Source organism: Sorex fumeus, unplaced genomic scaffold, assembly GCF_029834395.1.
Source record: "Sorex fumeus unplaced genomic scaffold, SorFum_2.1 ptg000043l, whole genome shotgun sequence".
NCBI lineage: Eukaryota > Metazoa > Chordata > Mammalia > Eulipotyphla > Soricidae > Sorex > Sorex fumeus.
Window position 1 is genome coordinate 17,089,280 of NW_026606100.1, and position 18,673 is coordinate 17,107,952.

Genomic DNA, 18,673 nt, shown 5'->3' on the forward strand with positions numbered 1-18,673 from the left:
TCTCCAAACATAAAATATGGTGCCATATCCACTTCATCACTTGGAGAAAAAGTGCTGAGTGCAAACCATGGTGATCCATCCAGACAAACAACTGGACCTGGTCAGGCCTCTTCCAAATCAAGCCCTGCAGAAGGTATCTTTTGTCATGGTCTGTTCCTTCAACAAAGTTGATGTAGAGAGTCTTTGTGATCCGTATTCTGCCTTGAATATGCATAAGGATAACTTCTTGAATCAAATTTTGAGAAATATGGCGAAAAATAAACTTTAAACAAGAAATATCACTTTCCATTATACTAGGACTTTAAATTTAAGTGACTGTGTAGATTCTTTGTGTAGAACTAACTGTATATGTACATTTGGTTAAACTCATGCTTAGGATGTATCAAAGTGTGTGTTTTATACACATATAGATATACATATATGTATTATTTTCTTTTTTTATTATTTTCTTTTTTTATTATTTTCAAAGTATGCTTTTAAATGAAAGTTTACTGGGTCAAATAGGAGCTCAATTTCTAATTTTTTGAGAATCGTTTTCCAAAAGGGCTGTTTTCCAAAAGGGCTGAACCAGTCGGCATTCCCATGAGCAATGAAGAAGGGTCCCTTTCTCGCCACATCCATGCCAATACCAGTTGCTTTTGTTATTTTGGATGTGGGCTAGTCTCTGTGGTGTAAAATGATATCTCATTGTTGTTTTGATCTGCATCTCCCTGATGATTAATGATGCAGAGCATTTTCTCATGTGCCTTTTAGCCATTCGGATTTCTTCTTTGAGAAAGTTTCTGTTTATTTCATCACCCCAGCTTTTGATGGGGTTGGATGTTTTCTTCTTGTGGAGTTCAACCAGTACTTTGTATATCCTTGATATCAAACGCTTGTCAGATGTGTATTGGGCGAATATCCTTTCCCATTCTGTAGACTGTCTTTGTATTTTGGTCACTGTTTCTTTTGAGGTGCAGAAGCTTCTTAGTTTAAGAGAGTCCCATTTGTCTATCTCTGTTTTCACTTGCTTGGCTAGTGGTGTGACATCTTTGACCCAGCAATACCACTCCTGGGAATATATCCCAGAGAGGCAAAAAAGTATAGTCGAAGTGACATCTGCACTTGTTTGTTCATTGCAGCACTGTTTACAATAGCTAGAATCTGGAAAAAACCTGAGTGCCTGAGAATAGATGACTGGTTAAAGAAACTTTTGTACATCTACACAATGGACTACTATGTAGCTGTTCGAAAAGATGAAGTTGTGAAATTTACATACAAGTGGTACTACATGGAAAGTATCATGTTAAGCGAAATGACTCAGAAAGAGAGGGATAGACATAGAAAGATTGCATTCATCTGGGGAACATAAAGTAACAAAATAGGAGACTAACACCCAAGAATGGCCAAGATTAGTACCAGAAATTTTGCTCCATGGCTTGGAGGCCAGCCACACATGCTGGGGGAAAAGGCAGCTCAGATAGAGAAGCGAGCACCAAATAAAGGGTGTTGGGAGGATCCTGCCAGGATGGGAGATGCATGCTGAAAGTAGACTATAGACCTAAAATGATTGCCACTCAATGCCTCTTTTGCAAGCCACAGCATCCAAAGGAGAGAACAAAAGGGAATGCCCTGCCACAGAGGCAGGGTGGGATGGCGGGGGGGGGGGGGGGGGGGGGCTGGGAGGGTGGGAGGGATACTGGGATCAGTGGTGGTGGAGAATGGGCACTGGTGGAGGGATGGATACTCTATCATTGTATAACTGAAACCCAAGAACAAAAAATTGTAAGTCTACAACTGTACCTCATGGTGTTTCACTAATAAAAATTTTTAAAAAAATAATAGATAAATAAATGAAATTTTATTGTATTAACATTGCATTATAACATTTTTCAGGTATCATTATAAAACATTATCTGTATTGCATTTCATGAACCAGTAAAGTATTTTTTATAACTTACTCCTAATTTTTGTTTCCTGGGGGTGGGGGATGGGGATTGTTTTGGCCATGTGTTCAGGAGCTATCTCTGCCTGGCTCTGTGCTCGGGTTACCCCTGGCAGTGCTCAGGGGGACCACATATGGTGCCAGGGATTCAAACATGGAATAGCCATGTCCAAGACAAACATCCTACCTCCTGTACTCTCTCTGACCCCTAGCAATCTTTTCTTGGGGGGGAGTGGGGTGGTAAATGAGGGTCTTTTCTTAATAATTCTCTAAAGTGAGTCAGCGTAAATTTGCTAAGGTATCTTTGCAGCTAAAAGCTGTTCTGTCTCCAGTAGAAATGGATTCTGAGTTGCTTCAATTGCAGATGATTCTCAGTGGTAAACTAACATTTGGGGTTTCATGTTTCTCTTTTCTCAAACTCTATAGGATGTAATGACGCTTTTGTTGAAGTAGGCATGCCCAGAAGTCCTTCCCATTCCGGAAATGCTGGTGATTTAAAACAGATGATGGGATCTTCCAAAGTTTCCTGTGCCAAGAGACAGACAGTAGAACTATTGCATGGCACGAAAAATTCACATTTACAGTATGTATTTTCATCTTTAAGACCTGTGATCCTCAGAACTTCTATAATAGACAGATTTGTTGTAAATTCAGTGTTCTCTGGTCTATGTTAGTTTAATCTTATTTGTGGTTTTTTTCCCATTTATCTTTACAGTTACTTTAAACTTTTTATTGTGGAATACCTGTTCATTTTCAACCTTTTGTATCTTTTCTAAATTTTCTCCACAGTTTAAGTGATTTAGGTTTTTGCCCACAGTCTCCAAACTGTTTATATTGCTCAGAAACTAGCATTCTCTACACCCTCTTTGGTAATCAATCAGCTTGACATTTTTTTCTTCCTAATTTTTTTCAGGAATTTTCCCACTGTGAATTTGCTACATCTGACTTTGAATTTCCAACTTGAGCTTTGACCTCCTTGTTCAGGGATAATTGCTAACATGCCAGTACCATTTTGATCGTTACAAATCGGTATAAATATATTGCTTAATATAGCTCTACTATGGCAATTAAAATTTTTACTCTTTTTACTTCTGTTGGTTTGGAGGTTCTAGCAGTTAATTCTGTGCATATTTATTTTTTAAATAGTTAATTTACATGCTTTTTTTAAATAATAGGAAGTGGATATACATGGATAAGATTTTGCTCTGTACATCCCCATCAACCCAATTTTTTCCTCCTCTCATTAGTTTCTTGCATGTCCTTATAGTCTCTGCAGGCCATTACAACACATAGATTATTTTCTTCCTTTTTTCCCTAAGTTCTATTTGGCTTTTAGAATACTTGAATCAGCTAGTGAATATTTTCCCACTATGTTTAAATCTACTTGTTTTTCTTGACACGGTTCTAAGACCTAAAACTAGTATCATTTAGTATGTTAAAGAAAAGATTCTGTTTTCTTTCCTCTACCGAAACATTTCAAGGATATACCTTTTTTTTTTTATCATTAAGTATGTTCTGAATATAACAACATCTCTTCTGAATTAAGCTGTCACCTGAATCCCTGACTCAAAATCTCCTTAAGTTCAATCGTTTATTTTGTTCCAGGATTTTTTAAAAAATATAAATCAGATCCTGCCACACTCTGGCTTCAAAACTGCTATGCTGCAGTGCATGTTTCTTTTCTGTGCTTCCGCTGTTCTGTCTGAGTTGCTGTTTTCCTGGTCTTTTGCACTGGTCAACCTCCAAATGCCTTCTCAATTTCTGTTCAAATGTTGTCTGTGAAATTCCATGAACTTTCACGAACCCAATAAAGTGCATTACATCTCCTTTTGTATTCCACTGTCCTTTTAAAAATTCTCCTGAATTTTCCTATCACAACTGATCAGTGGATGGTACGAGAATAAATAAGCTCTTTGGCTTTTTAAAATTTTCTGTCTTACTTGAGTTTAATAATGCACTTGAATTTGAATTTAGGTGCCAGTATATGAAATTATCAAGTTGCCCCCATTTTAGTAAAGCTTTCATGCTCTTCCCATGTACTGTGAACAGGTGTGGTAGAAAGTGTCATTTGCTGATTGTATCATAGCTAATTTGTTAGCAGTGTCAGAGACATTTCACAAACATAAACTGGGTCATCTGCATGCCTTCAGATAGAGATAGACTCAGTTTCTGTCCTGGATTTTGCATATATCTCCACGATAAATGCAAATTGGAAATTAGGTCTTTGTCTGCTCTTTATGAGGTACTTGTGTACTTTAGAGCATCATCTATGCTCTGTTTAATAGGCATGACTATAGAGCCTGGAATAGTTTCACTCCTCTCTAGGGTCAGCATGCCTCGGTTCAAGTCCCGGCTCTGTCATTCACCAGAGAGGTGACCTTAAACAAATAGTTCCCTTATCTTTAAAATGGGTGTAATATGCACACCTTCGCCTCGTCATGATAAAAAGAGATACTAACTGGAAACAGCTGACAGTGGTGAACGTCCATAGGAAACTTCCAGTAGATGACAGTGGAGTGTTAAGTTCCGAACTCTCTTTCACAGCAGCACAGACAGGTTGCTCTCAGACCCAGAGCTGAGTGCTGCAGAAAGCCCTTTGGCGGACAAGAAAGCACCGGGGAGCGAGCGCGCTGCTGAGAGGGCCGCAGCTGCCCAGCAAAACTCGGAGAGGGTGCGTCTTGGCCCTCGGCCCGCGTACATCAACATGCAGGTAACGGGGTTGAAAAATGGAATGGTGTCCAGGTGGAGAGTTTGGAATGGGAAATCCAGTGAGTTTAGCAGGAGAGCAGAAATTAGATTTCCCTTTGCGCTCTAGACCAAATTAAATTTAAATATATTTGCAGTAGTTAGGGATCGGTTCTAACTAAATATTAACACTAAAATACAAGAATTAACTTACAAAAAAGTAGCTAAAATATATTCAAATGACAAAATAATTTGTATCTTTCTCTTATAAAAAGACATTGTTCATCAGCTGCTTAAATTTTAGATAAATTTTAGATGACACAATTAGATGAATTTTAGATTTATTTCTCTGTCAGTGCTTCACAAATTTTTTTTCGCTTTTTGGGTCACACCCGGTGATGCACAGTGGTTACTCCTGGCTCATGCACTCAGGAATTACTCCTGGCGGTGCTTAGGGGACCATATGGGATGCTGGGAATCGAACCCCGGTCGGCAAGGCAAACGCCCTACCCGCTGTTCTATCGCTCCAGCCCCCTTCACAACAATCTTTGAGTAAATAGATATACTATCCATCTACTTATAAAACGAAAATCTTCTATTTGTTGTATGATTGAGACAGTTACAAAAATTAATATAAAATTATGTATAGATACCAAATAATAATGATAGAATATAATTGGAAAAAAAAACAGAAGATAAAGAAATTTCCTCAGCAGGATTTTGTTTTTATTAGGTAAACTGCTCAATAAAATGTAGACCATGAAATTTAGAAATCAGATTTCCATTTAGATCGCAATATGAGAAAGAAGAATTTTGTGTTTTTGAAGATTCTTCTCTCTCTCTCTCTCTCTCTCTCTATATATATATATATATATATAATCACTTAATCACTTAACTTCCTGTTAGTCGTCGATTTGCTCGAGCGGGCGCCAGTAACGTCTCCATTTGTCCCTGTCGTGTGCTAGTGTAGCCCAATGGCATCTGTTCGCTCCGGGAACATGAAGGGCCTCAAACCGATCGTTCATGATCTTGACGAAGAAGTCTGACCATCTGGTAGGTGGGCGGCCACGCGGTCTTTTGACATCCCGTGGAATCCAGTCGGTAACAGCTCTAGTCCAGCAGTCGTCTTTAAATCTCATTACGTGACCAGCCCATCTGATTTTCGACACCTTGGCAAATGAGACAGCGTCCCTGATTCTTGATCGTCGACGGATGTCAGAACTCCGGATTCTTTCTCTCATTTGAGTGAAACGTGATATTCCAAGCATAGCTCTTTCTAATTCTTCTTTGGGAGACCTGAATAGCGTTCTCATCTTGTTTGCGTAGGGCCCAGGTCTCTGAGGCATATGTTAATGCAGGAAGAACAGTGGAATCAAAGAGATGTGCCCGGAGCCGGAGGTTCTTCATCCTCTTAGCTATCTCTTCGACGTTCTTGAAGGCGTTCCAAGCGGCTCTTTTCCTCCTGCGCAGCTCGGGTGCCAGGTCATTTGTCATGTTGACCTCTCGACCTAGGTACACATAGCTGTTGCATTCGGAGATGGTCGTTCCATTGAGAGCGAATGGGGCATCAGGAACGAGGCTGTTTCTCATAAACATTGTCTTCGTAAGATTCAGCTGTAGTCCTACCTTTCCACACTCACGGTCAAAGTCGGCCAGCATTTGTGCCGCTTGGCTGATGTTTGGTGTTATTAAAACAATGTCATCAGGAAAGCGGAGGTGGTGTAGTTGCCGATCATCTATCTTCACTCCCATTCCTTCCCATTCCAGTCGTCGCATGATGTTCTCGAGGGTGGCACTGAAGAGTTTCAGTGAAATGGTATCACCCTGCCGCACCCCTCTCTTGACACCAACGATCACTTCTTTGTAGAATGGTGAGATCCTGGTAGTGAATCCGCAATACAGCTCACGGAGGATCCTGATGTATTGGGCTTGAATGCCCTGATTGGCCCTGATTGGCATTCGGTCATTGAAGCCCTCTCTCTCTCTCTCTCTCTCTCTCTCTCTCTCTCTCTATATATATATATATATATATATATATTGATTTCAGTGTCAGAATAACTGAGTAGACTTTCCTACTTCTTAGTAAGAGATTTATCATCTCCATTAACCACTTTCCCCCAAAGGAATAATTTTTCACAAAATCATAGAAAGAGAAAGATCACAAATATGTCAAATAAATTAATTCATGGAATTAAATTATGCTTCTATATTTCTAGTGAAAACTATGGTTCAATTCCATTTATTTTTTTATTTTTTGCATTTCAACTTTTTTTAGTATTGTGTTTAGATGAATATATTTATGAAAGTCGTGGCTTTTGTAAAGTCATTTTTTTAAGTATATTTGATGTAAACTGTTACATGCCAGGTTGATTGTAAATTCAGCATCAAAAACTTCATATATTTACATGCCATCTTTATTTTCACTTAATACAAATTAAAACTCTCTCATCTAATAAGTGCCGAATTCCTTTTGTAAAAGGGAATTTGACACCTGTAGTTAATCTTTAAGTCCATCTTGTAGTTCTTACTTTCTTTTCTCTCAGGTTTTCACCTGTGGTGAACCATTTTTTATGTTTCTTCTTAGAGGATAAACATATTCCAGTCCTAGAATTTCAATTTAAGTAGTTGTGTTTATACCAGTAATGAAGATTTGACTCAAAGTCAGTAAATAAATCATTGATAGGCATTGAAGACTTCCCAATTTCCTTTAGCTTTGAATGGTGTCTCCTGACTGTTCTTGCAGTACTTCATCTCCAGCTCTTTTCCAAATTTAACTCACTTATTTATTTTGTGAGTTATCTTTTCACTCTTTCCTGTTAAGACTCTTAACGCTTCGAAGCTATAATTTTAAAAAAAAATCATTATTGTATTCTTCCACAAAGTTCAGCATAGTCCCATTAATGAGAAGGTGCTCAAAACGCATACCAAACCAGTTAATGAATTCAAGCCTTTCCCCATACCTTGCCCTTAGTTGTTAATTAAAAATTCTTTATTTTTTAACTTCCAAGGCCATTTTAGAGCTAGGATTTAAAATATATAATCAGATTATGTTATCTGAAAAGCTGGCTCTTTTGGTTTACTGCCATATTCTCAAGTTGATCTGGGATGGTTCTGTTTACTTTTATATTCTGGTCTAATTATCATTTATAGCATATTTCATTCTACAGAAGTAACCTGTTTTAACCCATAAATTATATATGCAGCTGGAGTGATAGTACAGCAGGTAGTGTGTTTGCCTTGCACACGGCTAATCTGGTTTTCAATTCACAGCATCCCATATGGTCCCCTGAGGACTGCCAGGAGTAATTCCTGAGTGCAAAGCCAGGAATTAGTAACCCCTGTGCATCACCGAGTGTGACCCAAAAAGAAAATATATATATATATATATATATATATATATATATATACATGGTATAATCCTCCAGGAAGAAGTGTCAAAAATAAAAATCTTTTATTTCTGGACCACACCCAGCAGTGTTCAGGGGGCTATATGCGGGGGCAGAGATTGAACCCCAGTCTACTACATACAAGGCAAATACTCTTCCCACTGTACTGTTGCTCTGCGCTGGAAAGAATTACCTTCAATTGGTGCTTAACCCTCCTGGTAGCCATTAGCGATATTTTTAAATCAAGACTTCAACTATTCCCTAAACTGGGAGTTGAGAATACTAAGTCGTTAACATCTGCGATATAGCTATCTACCTCAGAATGAACTACCTTGGTCCTTGTAGACCCTCTGGTGTTTTAGCCACTCATTTAATGTCAATGGGAAGAAAAAATGATGTCATCTAATCTTATGCAACAGAGTAAATGGAGCTAACTTTGATTTGCTAAACGTCATTGTAAATTAAATGTAGACATTTGTAATTTATCTCAATAGCAGAGACTGTTAATTTGGTTCAGCAGTTTCTCAAACCGTCATGAGATATCATTTCAGCCATGTTTGACTTAAATGAAAAAGGGATTTTTAAGAAAAATAAACAGATAAACTGAAAAAATTTTTGTAATGCAGTGTTTTCACAGTTTATGTCGTTCTGCTATGCTTTCTCTTATATTGATCCTGGTGTTTAGAAGTTTATAGTAGATAATTTTTCCTTTTTAAGAAAATTTTTTAGTTCCTAGTTACTGACTTAAAAGTCAGGCAGTAATTATTTATTCTAATTAGTTTTCAAAACCTGTTTAGGGCCAGAATGATAGGACAGGCATGAATGTGTATTAAAGCTTAGCATTTGGACAGGGTGATTCATGGCACAAAATCCTCTAATCATGGAATAATTTGGCATGCTATTTGTATAGACTATAATAAAGAGATTTTTTTGTTTTACTTTAAGGCCTTTGACTATGAACAAAAGAAGCTATTAGCAACCAAAGGTACGTGATACATTAATGATCTATACCTTGATTTTTATTTTTTAAAGCAGACCTATACAAAGTTTGGGGTAAAATTGAGATACTTTTTATTTATAAAAAAGAAACCAAGAATGTTTAGGTTTAAATCACACAAATATTGTTTAAGTCAAATGTATTTTGTTCAATAGGTTAACCTTAGATCACCACAATGCTATCGCATATTTGAATTTACTGTTACTTCAAATAAGATGTCTTATGAAGATATTTTAAAAGCACTTTGTTCTGAACTTAGTGATTTTTAATAAACAGAGTGATTATTTATTTACATATATTAAAAACAGCATTCACTGGTATTTTGTGTAAAACATTAAGAGTACGGAACATTTGTTTTATAATCTGTTTTCCAAAGCTATGTTAAAGAAACCAGTGGTGACAGAGGTCCGAACACCCACAAATACCTGGAGTGGCCTGGGGTTTTCTAAATCCATGCCAGCAGAGACTATCAAGGAACTGAGAAGAGCGAACCATGTATCGTATAAGCCCACAATGACAACTACTTTTGAGGTTTGTAGAATCATACCCTACTCATTCTTCCTATATATTCTCTTATAGAAAAGAACACTCACCTTTTCTACATACTCCATTCTTTATTTCAATAAGGAAAACCATTAATAGCTTATTTGTTTTGTTCCTATAAAATTCCTTTTTCTATAAAGTTATAACAGCCTTATAGGGTTTTTATAAATCTCTTAAAATTATAGATCATCCATTAGGAGGTGCATATTCAGATAAATCTGCTTTTGTTAAGAAGAGAGTGTTTTAAGTGATAGGACGAGACTAAGATATTAGGTAAGGGACATATGTAAAAGTACACAAAAATGTATTGAGAAAGCCCTTATACAGTGGGATCACTTGTAGCCCTCTACTGGGGGAAAAAAGCAAATACTTAACAAAGCTTTCTGGTATGAGCTAAAAATTCAGTGTGTTCAGCTATGCTAGGAGCATAGCAGGAAGTACTGCAAACAAGAGTTCCAAGATTTTATGTTTCCCAGATGTTGGCTCCTCTGCTCGGACTGAAACTGGGAAGCTGGCATCCTCACCACATTGAAAAGGGATCCAGGAACCAGAGCCCTCAGCCAGTCCACACGTGATCACACAGCAAGGCTTTTTCCATTTGAGAGTATCAGATTTTGGCTATGAACCTTGGAGAATGGGGATAGAGCTAAAGAGTCCGAGTGAACTCACACACACAAACTACTGAGGAGATGAGACAAATCCAAACTTGGATGAAAATGATTAATCCAAGAAACACAGTCTTCTACCATCGGCCAAAAAACAAACACTGGCTAAGGGCTTCGTACTTATAAGTCTAAAAACTAGCATTTATAGATTGACCTTTTTTTTTTTTTTAACACATCGTCTTTGTAATAAACTAGACCATTGATGAAAGGCAAAGCAAATGTGCTATTTTTGTGTGTTTGTTTCTTTGAGCAAGTGAAAAAGAAAATACCACTCAAACCCTAAAAAGAACTGTCTCCTACGAATTCCATTGTCAGATTTACAATAGCAAGTCAGCAGGCTATATTTAAGATTGAAGTTACTGCCAGCTGTCAAAATGTAGGAGCCATTATGAATAATGTTGGGGCATTAGAAGGTACACTCCTTTTTTGCCCTTAGAGCTTTGAGAGAAAAGAAACATTTTCTTTTGATGATAGAGACCCTAAGACTGCTGTGTTTGATTTTAGACTTTCAGTTGATGCAACCTTGGCCACCAGTTTCGCTCAGTCTTGCTTTTGGCAGAATGGATTGAGTAGGTGGTTGATTCTGTGTACTGACAGAGGTGAAATATTTTACCATTGAAATGCTAATTCAGTTTGCTGCGATCAGTAGCACAGGTTGAAATTATATTTATTCTATTAATGTAGTATTCAAATATAGGAGTCAGACAGTCACCACTATCACAAGTGTGGTTCTGGTGAACAGTTTCACTCCTTAACCTCTTTTTCATTTGGTTTGGTTTGAGGGTTGTATGAGAGGGTATCAGTATGTAACACAATACATGATAAGTTGTGATGCTCAGCAGCTGCTGTTATTTCCACTGGAAAACATTACCAGAGCCTGCTGAAAGATGTATTTTAATACTTATTGCTGAAACTGTTATTGGACATTCAACTTGACATACTTCTTACATCCAGAGAAAGACCTCAGACCAATCCGTGAAGACAGTGCACAGTCATGATTATCTTCCATCACTTTCAGTGATTTCTTTTTGTTGTTTGGGGGCCACACCCAGAGGTGCTCGGGCTTACTCCTGGTTCTGCTTCATTCGGGACTTCTCTTGGTGGTGCTTGAAGGACCATATTGGGTGCTAAGAGATCAAAGCTGCGTTTGCAGCAAGACAAATGCTTACCCACTGTACTATTGTCCAGCCCCATTTTGGGTTTCTTTATGGGTTATAAGGTATATTTTCACTCAGAATCCTTTCAATTCCTATGACCTCTCAGTAAGGAACAGGGCTCAGGAAAGTTAATTGTATTGTTTGAGTCCATGGCAAAAGAAATGAGAAAGGCCTTGAATTTAATTTCTATTGGGACAGAGGTGGTGGGTGTGGGGGAACGGTTTAAATACTTGGTGGGGGCCAAACCTGGTGGTGCCAGAGATCTGACCTGGATCAATCACAAGCAAGACAAGTCTTTCATTAACAGTTTAATCCAAGAGAGTACTTAGCAACGGTAATTCATCAATGATCTAGAACCATGTTGCCCTACCTTAACAGACATAAGAATCACTTGGCTGGCTTGATAAAAGTGCCAATTTTCCCTTAAGATCTCATTAGGTAAGGAAATAGGCATCAGGAATTCACATTTTCAGCAGAAGTTCTAGTGTGAAACCAATGAAGCGCCAAGTCAGAAACAGAGGGGCTGGCGGTTGATGTACAGATGATACCAGCACCTGCCACTATAGTTCTGGCACTTGCCCAGGGCCAGTTGGGCCACTTCCTGAGGACAAGATGTGGAAGGTCTTGTTCAGTCCTTTGCTGTGCCTTTTCTGGCTCTGGTTCTTCTCGACTTGCTGTCCCACCTTCCTGGCTGATACCCAGTAGCCCATTCACTTGAAAGAACAGGGAGTGGGCGTGACCAGCTAGATCAGAGCCCAGATGTTCACTACACGACCCTTGTCTTTAGGACCTTTTTTGAACTCTGCTGATGAAAAGATGTACTCCATCTTTCTTTGGAAGCAGTGTCTCTGTTGTGTATGTAAGACTTGAACTTACCCTCATTGCTTCTAAGATTCACTGAAATCAGGGGAGATCCACCCCCCAACGCCCCATCTTATATGGCCAGTTGGTATTTGCCTGTGCCTGCCTTTCCCTTTTTTTCTGCGAGATCTTAGAGCTCTTTACAAAAACGAGGCATTGAGGTTTGTGTTTATGGTTTAGGATAGCATGGAAGAATTTCCTTTGGGAGCTTGGATTAAAATTCGTTTGGAGAAATGGATCACAACCCTGGAGAGATGGTGTAGAATGGTAGACTCATGCTTTGTATGCAGGTCTGGGTTTGATCCCTGGCACCATACGGCCCCTGAGAATGGAACTGGGAATAGCCCCCAAACACTGCTGTAACCCCAAAATAAAATAATCACACACACACACACACACACACACACACACACACACACACACACACCCAAGACTTGACCACATTTCTGCTTATAGCACTAATATTTTCAAATTGGAGGATGACTAGAAAACTTTTTTCCATACTCTTTTCCAAAGAAAAATAAAGCCAAATGGACATGTAGAATGCTGATCTATGAGAAGAAACATGTTTGGCCAGTAGGTTGTCTTGGGTGTGGGCTACTCTCTGTGCCAGAGATCAAGGCACTTGGAGTTTCTTATTCCAGGAAACTTGCTCCAGGCAAGTCTAGCTTTGAGTTCTGTATTCAGATCACAGAGTAGCTAGACTTGAATCATTGTTTCCAGTTAGGGTAGCTTTGAGAAAAAAAGCCTGATTCAAAGAGCTTCTTTAGATAAGAAGTAAACAGCTTGAGGCTTTTTTATTTTCTGCAAGACTCAAAAAGTATGATCCTGTCCACTTACTGTGATACTGGGCCCCAAAGGTCTTTGACCTATCAAGAGAACTATAAAGAGGTTTGAAATTATCCTTTTGCTTTTTTTTTGCCTCTTATTTCTCAAAAGTAATGGTCACATAGCCTTGGGAACAATAAATTCCTGCATTAGGAATCATAAGTGTATCTAATTTCCTTAGTAACAAGAGTAATGAGGTTATTTTAAATTTTACAAATCAAAGAATGAAATGAAGCTGTTCTTCGTATTTTAACAAATAATCATTGATAGTGAACTAGTTATATAATTACATTTTACTCCAACATATTTATTTAGCTCACATGATACAGATAAGTGAATGAAATCAACTTAGATTAGAAGTTTTATGTAGTCAGGAAACAATTAGAATCAGAATTTACATTGTATTTATTCCACATAATGACCTTGAGAATTGTTCTAGCAATTATCAGTTTTCTCCCTTGCGACACAGGATTTTTCTTGGTTGAAATCTATAATATTGAAGATGTTTTGAATTGAAAAGCTGATTATTTTTATCTCAGTCATTTTTCCAATGTTCCCTCCCAAAATTTAGTACATGGAATGTGTAGGAGAAAGCATCTTTGAGAATTAATAATTCCACCAATATCAAATACCTTCTATGTTCCAGTCAGTTTTGGCACTAAAGATAAAATGTTTAAATATAAGGCTCTTAATTTCATGAACATTTTAATCTTTATTTTTCTTTTTGGGTCACACCCAGCGATACTCAGGGGTTATTCCTGGCTCTGCACTCAGAAATTACTCCTGGCGGTGCTTGGGGGACCATATGGGATGCTGGGAATCAAACCCGGGTTGGCCACATGCAAGGCAAATGCCCTACCCGCTGTGCTCTTGATCCAGCCTGGAATATTTTAGTCTTTATTGGATACAAAGGTTTTGCTCCTCTTAAAGGCATTCGTTAATAAAATTCCCTGTTTAAATAGAAACATATGCTGCTTTAGAGTAGGTCATCATTGTAGGCCAAAGATCAGAAGACATTCATGCTAGGATTTCAGTGACCAAAAAGACCAATATTGTGACAATTTTGAGCAAGACCACTAGTATAAGGGAATAAATGGCATTAAGGAAATAAATGGCCTGACATACTAAAGTCAGAAGTAGCTGGTAAGCTCATGGAGTAGAACATGGATATGTTGGTGGACTACTAAAATAAAAGGCTAGAGGGTGTTTTCTCTTTATTTTTTAAAATTTTTCCTCCCAAGAGTTTTTAGTTGAATCACTGTGAGATAGACCCTTACAAAGCTGCTCATGATTAGGTTTTAGCCATATGGTGTTCCAACACCCATCCCTCCCCCAGTGTCCATTTCCCAACACCAGTGTTCCCAGTTTTACTTCCATCACCTCCCACCCCACCCCCAGCCTGCTTTTATGCTAGCACTTCTCTCTCTCTCCCTCTCTCCCCCCTTTCCCCCACCACCCGCTTTGGGCATTGTGATTTGCAATACAGATATAGGTTGCCATGTATATCTCTTCACCTACTTTTGACGCTCAGTTCTTGTCCAGTATGATCATTTTCTACTTTTATTGTCATCTTGGTCCCTTCTCTATTTTACCTACCCTCTGCCCCATATACACTTGTGGTAGATTCCAACCATTGACCAATTCTCCTAGCCCTTGTTTTTCCTGGCTTTGGATGTGGGGAGAAAAGGATGTTCTTTCACTGTTGGTGAGAATACAAACTTGTCCAGCCTTTTTGGAAAACAATATGGACATTCCTCAAAAAACTAGAAATTGAGCTCTCATTTCACCCAGCAATACCACTTCTGGGAGTATATCATGGGAGCCCAACAACACACATTAGAAACACCATCTGCACTCCTATGTTCATTGCAGCACTATTCACAATAGCCAGAATCTAGATCCAACCTGAGTGCCCGAGTGTAGACAACTGGATAAATAAACTATGGTACATCTACACAGTGGAATACTACACAGCTGTTGGGAATAATAGTTATTCAATTTGCTTATGAATGGATGGACATGGAGAGTACCATGCTGAGTGAAATGAGTCAGAAGGAGAGGTTCAGATGTAGAATGACTGCATTCATTTGATATATATATATGTATATATATATAGTTGTGTATATATATATAGTTGTATATATATATATAAGCTTGGAGTTTCTCAGTTGTGGAACACCTCAATCTATGATAAAATATTGGAAAAGTACTATAAGACTTTAGAATTATAATTTTCTCTATTTTTTTAGTTGTTTATGGGACATGGACTGTTGGGTTGGGATGTAAGGGTACACTAAAAATGTCTAGTACAGTGTCTTGATGACAAGATACATAGAAGTAGGTAGAGTTGGGAATGTTTAGAAACGGCCTAGATAGTATTGCTGATGGGTTAGATATGGTGAGGGAAGGAGGAATCAAGATTGATTCGATTTGTTTGTGTATAGCTGCTGGGTAATCAATAGTTATATTTCCAATACCCCAAATTTAAAATAAGAATAGGGCAGTTAAATTCAAGGTGTCAGTTTGACAGTTCTGTGATTCTAGAGGTTAAAGATGTCAAACATGGAGGTAACGATTTGCAGTCCTAGATATCACTCAACTCTGAAAGATGAGATTACTTTTTTTTTTATTTATTTATTTTTTTACAGTTGTAGATTTACAATTTTTTTGTGCTTGGGTTTCAATTATACAATGATCAGATACCCATCCCTCCACCAGTGCCCGTTTTTCACCACCATGGATAATATCCCTCCCACCCCCATCCCCCCATCCACCCCTGCCTCTGTGGCAGGGCAATCCCCTGTGTTCGAAAGATGAGATTACTTAATAAGAAAGTGTGAAGTGTGACGAGAGGTACCTGGGACCAAATCACATGGTTAATGGACATTTGGAATAGATAGAGGAAGAAAATCCTTTAATGGCAGAAAACCTAGAAAATGTATCATGAAACTTAGAAGGAAAGTTTTGTTGTTGTTTTGGCTGCACTCAACAGTGCTCAGGAATGACTCCTGGAATTGCTAAAAGACCGCATAGGGTGCCAGGGATTGAACCCAGATTATCCAAATGCAAGGTAGGCACCTTACCTTCTATATTATCTCTGACCCAGAGATTAAATGACGGTGTGGCCACCTATGGCTATGCTGCTATGAGGCTGAATTCAGTGAATTTATTAAATAGTAAGAAGTTTCTTGGAATTACTTTACAAATATATAACTCTGGGACAGGAGTGGGTACACAATCAATTCTCATAAGGGGAAAAAAGGGGGAGACTTCACTGTATTACCTATGTCCATAGTGGATGGTTGAGGACAAAGGCTATGATCAGGACATTACTTGAACATTAGTATCCATGGCAACTGCAGCATTGAGCAGAGGAAGAAAATTACACTCTGATGTGAAATGGCATGCTTCTCCTCCAACCCCAGGAACCCACCTGATTAAACCTTTCTTACCTGGCTTTGTTGCAGGGCTCGTCAATGTCCCTGTCGAGATCCAACAGTCGTGAGCACTTGGGAAGTGGAAGTGAATCTGATAACTGGCGAGACCGAAATGGAATAGGACCCACGAGTCACAGTGAATTTGCAGGTTCTCTTGGGAGTCCCAAACGTAAACAAAACAAATCAAGTGAGCTTTGACTTTTAATAAGACTTTTGGTGTCATCAGTTTATAATTTGCTTCTTGGCTTAAAGTGATGTTAAACTACAAACTCGGATTTCTGAGTCTCTTCCTGTGGAAGTTGAGCTTCACAAACCAGGAACTATATTCATTTATTCAGTAATTACTAATGAGTACCCAAGCGCTTGAAATTCTGTTTGACTATACCTTATTTGTTTTTTTTTTCCAAATGTCTAATAATGTCAACACCTTGTAGGTGCTTGATAAATATCTGTTGAATGAATAAATCTTACAAAATATTACAGGTAATGATGAGGAAAAGAGAGGGACTTAAGGAGATGAGTAATATTCAGTGAAATCACTATCTTGACAATAGTAGTCATTGCCCATTGGGTAACTACTAAAAGATGAAAAGCATGATATATTTATTTTTCAATTGACAAGATGTAGTTAAATTAACAAACAGAAAAGTTTAAAAAAATTGCACTTCTAAGAGTGAACAAATATGGTTAAGGCTCAGCATGAGTCCTATGGTTTTGTCTGTAGTCACTTCCACGCTTGGAAACAATAAAAAAATAGGTGAGTGGACAAGAATTGACATAGCTATCATGAGATGAGTCCTTTATTAGGGTTTCTGATAAAATTTGAATCCAGAGACAAGTAGCTTGAAGTATTGGAATAATTTTTGAATAAAGACAATCTAAATGAGTGGAGTAGACAGTAATAATAGCCAAGTTTTACCATCAGCCAATTTGGCTGCATTGTTGAGTTTCAGACAAGTCCTGAAAAGGCCTGTTTGGACAGCCAAGTTTAAATACAAAAGCCTGGTGATCCTTTTCATTCCCAAGTGTATTGTCAGTAGTATCCCAGAGACGCCCTATTAATTACTGGTTGTTTATGTTTCTCTTCATTTTCTTTTCCTTAACTGAATTAAAATTTACTGTACAATTTAGCTGCCTCCCAAATTAGGGTTAAGTTAGTTACTAATAAAATGAAATGATTAAATAAAAACACAGTTGGCTTTCCTTATCTATTTTAAGAGTTTGAAAGGGAATCTAGAAAGTAATATTTAAATTAAATTCTATTTAAAGAAACACAGGACTCTTAGTGTCCGTAAATATTTGCCACTAAGAATATTTTATTAAATCTTTTTTCAAATCTCAACTGATATATTTGTTTAACCCAACATGTATAAATATTTAAATGTGCAATTGCTTTACAGACTTCATTGGTATAGGGGCCTTCCAAGTGGTTCTTACTGTGCCCAGAAACCACTTCAGTTATTCTCAGCCATCTAGGCTAGCAATTGAATCAAAGGGGTTGGTGCTACTAGTACCAAGGATCAGAACTGGTGCTTAGCATGCACCCTAATCCTTCAGAATCTCCCCAACCCTAATAAGATGATGTTTTATGAGATATTTTGTAGTGTTTTGGGCACTGCTGTCAAAATCTGATGTATTTTTATACTTAGAGAGCATTATAATTCCCACTAACCACAGATAAACTGAATAGCCTCATGTGCGCTATTGATCAGCATTCTTTGAGATACTTTTTCCTTGACATCCTTGTCAAGGTCACAAGTATCTGTTTTTTCGTTATCAATACCCAAATGTTGCAGTGTAACATTTTTCAATAACTCCATCTATATTATTTGGACAATAAATGACCTTATATACAAGTATCCTGCCAGTACTTTCCATGTTGTCATTACCCTATACTTTGTGTGTGTCACCCTTGACCTGGTACTTTATTGGTTATTCTTCATTAATCACTTTTGATGACATTGGGGCTTTACCTTGAACTGGTGAAAAACAAGTGTTTTTCATAAAAGCCTTATGAAGAAACATATTCCACTTCAGATATATAAAAGACTTCCTTTGTTTTTGTTTAGTTTTGTTTTTGTGGCCGTATACAGGGTGCTCAGGGCCTACTCCTGGTGGTGCTCGTGGAACCATATGTGGTGCTTGGGATCATGCCCTGGTTGGTCACATGCTGGGCTAGTGCATTTCCGT

The 18,673-nt window shown here is 38.0% G+C and overlaps 1 protein-coding gene across 1 annotated transcript in view; it reads left to right on the forward strand.

Annotated features, from left to right (window-relative positions):
• The window catches only part of BICC1 (BicC family RNA binding protein 1), a 379,808-nt gene that overhangs the window by 349,787 nt on the left and 11,348 nt on the right, over window positions 1-18,673 (forward strand). Inside the window, exons 13-18 of the mRNA XM_056120915.1 lie at window positions 1-133; window positions 2,351-2,507; window positions 4,469-4,634; window positions 8,941-8,980; window positions 9,369-9,523; window positions 16,514-16,670. Coding sequence (XP_055976890.1) covers window positions 1-133; window positions 2,351-2,507; window positions 4,469-4,634; window positions 8,941-8,980; window positions 9,369-9,523; window positions 16,514-16,670 — 808 coding nt within the window. The remainder of the gene's footprint in view (window positions 134-2,350; window positions 2,508-4,468; window positions 4,635-8,940; window positions 8,981-9,368; window positions 9,524-16,513; window positions 16,671-18,673) is intronic.